Source organism: Fragaria vesca, linkage group LG7 (genome assembly GCF_000184155.1).
Source record: "Fragaria vesca subsp. vesca linkage group LG7, FraVesHawaii_1.0, whole genome shotgun sequence".
NCBI lineage: Eukaryota > Viridiplantae > Streptophyta > Magnoliopsida > Rosales > Rosaceae > Fragaria > Fragaria vesca.
The window spans coordinates 20417734-20421490 of NC_020497.1; the positions used below are offsets into that span (position 1 = coordinate 20417734).

Below are 3757 nucleotides of genomic sequence, written 5' to 3' on the forward strand. Positions count from 1 at the left end.
GAATTACCTCTGAATAGCTTCAGTGAAGAGCTCTAGTTCTTCGAGTGTGCCCTGGGTATCATAAATGTCATCGATAATAGATAATATTGCAGTGACTTTGCAGGATGTCCTCCTAGCAAAGGAAAATTGTGGTTCGAAGTACACTGACAAAACCCAGATGAAGTAAACTTCGGTAATTCTGTCTCTTACAAATGGTAGCTTGTTTTTCACGTCCAAGTTCTTCCACCACCTACGATCAAATACAAAACAATTTAATTGGTAGAACTATAAACCCTAGAGTGTTTTTTTAGCAAGTGAAATCAACACTGTTTTTCTTTCTTGGTTAGTTAGTGACTAGGTGAACATAAACATACAAGAGGATTTATTCCATTTTGATAGATATTCACGTAGTTTGATAGTTAACCTTGTTATTTCACATAGCTCCTTCTGATGGAGTTGCTGCACTGAGTTGAAGTCCAACTTTGCAAGAGTTAGGAGAGTCTCGTTATGTGAATCACAGTCTTGGTAGATCGACAAGTAATGTCTTGCTTCCACCCTCGCCACGCCTGTTCGAAGTGGCTGATTCAAGGAATGGGATACTAGATTCGAAAGTGGAGGGCTTAAACTGTGTTTGATCGACTCAAGATGAGTGGTGGTGAAGGCTAGTGCCTCTTCGAATATCTCTTCTCCGTGTACCCTAAGATGGGTGGCTTCGTACAAGCTTAATAGTCCTGATACATCACTCTGAAGAGATTTCTTAAATGTCTGATGATTTCCATCCTTGAACTTGTTGAATATATCTGCATCAGTAGGAAATTCTTTAGACGAGCATCTATATATTATATTATCGATATATAAACAGATAGAGACATAGTGATACAAGAATTTCATGTCTTGTTTGTTATAAGTATAGAAAATTAGAAATTGAAAGAGTTTACAAAATCACGACGAAGACAATAGCATTCGAAGTTCATAACGTATTTTTCTTCTTCTTAATTTAATAATTTGAAAGCAAGGTGATCATAATTGACACATAAATTGGCATGCAACTTACCACATGAAATGTTATAACCATGTTGCCTAAGCAATCGAAAACGCAGAGCAGTAGTGTAAAGGTCATCATCATCAGTACCACAAGAGTAGTTGTGGTGAATTTGTTTCAAAATCTCATCAATCTCATTTTCAAAATGATAGGCCACGCCTAAACGTTGAAGGTCATTAACCAAGTCTATTTGTTGTGAACCAGATACATTAGCGAGATCCATTAGAATTCTCTTCACCTTTTCTTTCAATTCTCGAACGTGTTGCTCCAGTTTAATGTCAACTTCCTACACATGCAAATTGAAGATCAGAAATACCGTATGATTTAGTATTTTAAGGGTTGTACGTAAAATTTATATATACATGGTGTGTGTGGACGTTCCTAGAGATAAATATATATATATATATATATATTTTTCGCCATGCATGTTAGGGGATCAAAAGAACAGAAATATACATATAGCTTACATGGTACTGCAATGATGCATTTCAATAAAATCAAATTATGCCCAACGTCTGAAGCTTTATAGTTAAAATATAAGTATTTATCAACGGAAAATATAAAATCCTACCGTGGTAGAATAAGAGAGAAAATGATCATTCCAAATGCATGGAGCATACTCATAATAAGCTGGAGGTAGCTTGACATCAGCACCAGTCTCTGGCTCGTGAACTTGAGATGCTAAAACTAGGGGAGACATAATTCAGTAATGCAGGAGAAAACTTTGTGTACGAGTAAGTTGATGAAGAACTCAATTCTGCTCTGCACTATTTATAATGGAATAGAAAAGACTTAGGCGCGCAAATTCTCCACCCAGTCGTCAGCTGGTAACATATTTCAACTACAAGATTTTTCAACGTTATTGAACATAATGTTTTGACTCATTCAAAACTGTACATAGATATTTTATATTCTAAACGTTTCTCTCGTCATGGACTTTTCTCTCAGCTATTTCATATGTCCCGGATTTCCCAATGCTGTACCATCAATAAGAAGCGGACACGTGGAAATCCGTTAAACAAAATTCAACAGAACTCTAACTGTGTTAGAGTTTACTTTTAATTTTTAAGATTTAGTAAAAGGAAAATAACAAAATATCTCCCGGTCTCAATCGTCTTTTCTTCTTTCTTCTCCAGATCTGAGATGGAATCCAAGGTTAAGCAGACAAGTTCTCTTTCCAGATGATCAAGTAAAACATAGTCATGGCAAGTGGGAAATTATACATACGATCCAAGGAGACGACAATACTTGGTGGCTATTTCCAGATTTTCTAGCACTTGCTGTATTCTTAAGGATGAGGCTTGAATTCTCAAATGAAGCATCGACCGCCTCTCTATCTTTCTTTACCTCTTTTCAAACACCACATAGTCAATTAGTTCACACCCTTGGATCACAACCAGCTCACCCACAAGTCAATTTTAGCTCACCCAAAATTTCCATCGAATTCGTCCTCTTTCAACCCCAAATCTATTGACTGCAATTTTAATGCTTTTACTCATCAATTTTGTTTGCTAATCATCACCAAACACAGAATTCCACACCAAGCACGAAAGCATTCGCCCGAGATGAAGCTTCGCTAGTCCAACGCCGAGATACAGCGGGATCCTCGTTGCTAGTAAATGGGTCGAGAGAAGGATCAAGGTTTGTTTGTCTTTGATCTGATCGTATCTGACCTGATTCGATTTCTTGATTGAAGAAGGCAGAAGGAAGAAGAAACGGCGGAGGAGCTGGGTTTTTTTTTTTTGCAAACTTAAACTGGAATTTTTACTTTTCTTTCAGTAAAGAATTAAATATAATCAATATTTAACAGAGTTAGAGCTCTGTTAAGGAATTCCACGTGTCAGACACTTATTAATGGCACAGGTTTTGGTGCAGGTGATTTCCTCCCTGTACGTAGATAGAAATATGCTAAACTTTTCTTCTATTTTTTTTTTTTTTTTTTTTTGATACAGCTAAACTTTTCTCTGTAGCCTCTCGTCATGGACTTTTCGGCGGGAGACTAATCTTGGACTTATATATATATATTTTTTTTGTCTCATTCAAAACTGTTATTGATAAAAATTCTAAGCTTTTGGGGTGTTTACTAATCTTAATCTTGAATGGGATTGTGAAGAAATCGGAACGAGAAAAAATGGGGTACAGAAGGAATAAAGAAATAAGGAATAAGGACTGACCTTGTATACCTTCCCGACACCCATCCTTCACAGCTGTATTGTACACCTCAACCTTTACAGTCCTGTAAGTCATACATCACAGTCAATTAATGCAGCTACAGTCAAACTCATTCGCTAACCATGATTTACCAATCCAAATTTGGAAACAAAATTATTCAACTAATAATGATATGCTCAACCATACCTAAATTGCATAAAAACTGCTAGCACAGTAAAATCAAACTAGTTTTGCTTTAATCTTTCAACAAAACTTACCAAATATAACGATTCGCACAGGAATCGCAATCAAATTTTTACCAAATCTAATCAAAACTTCTAGATCCTGAAATATGAAACCAAAACTGAAACCCTAACCTTTGTACCCATCGCCATAACCCAACCCCAAACCAAAAAAAAATCGAAAGCAAAGATCTAGGGCTAGTGGTTACGAAGACCAGTGAAACGAAATAAATGAATCGACGACTAATTTAGTAGACAAAAACCAAACGAAACGAAGCAGAATTAATGGAGGCGTAACACAGAGAGAGAGAGAGAGAGAGAGAGAGAGAGAGAGAGAGTATTA

At 36.4% G+C, this 3757-nt stretch overlaps 1 protein-coding gene across 1 annotated transcript in view; it reads right to left on the reverse strand.

Annotated features, from left to right (window-relative positions):
- Window positions 1–3: 3 nt before the first annotated feature.
- LOC101295187 ((-)-germacrene D synthase-like) overlaps window positions 4–3757 on the reverse strand; it is a 4166-nt gene continuing 412 nt past the window's right edge. Inside the window, exons 2-6 of the mRNA XM_004309029.1 lie at window positions 3196–3257; window positions 1593–1702; window positions 1034–1307; window positions 404–779; window positions 4–229 (exon numbers count right to left, since the gene is read on the reverse strand). Coding sequence (XP_004309077.1) covers window positions 4–229; window positions 404–779; window positions 1034–1307; window positions 1593–1702; window positions 3196–3257 — 1048 coding nt within the window. The remainder of the gene's footprint in view (window positions 230–403; window positions 780–1033; window positions 1308–1592; window positions 1703–3195; window positions 3258–3757) is intronic.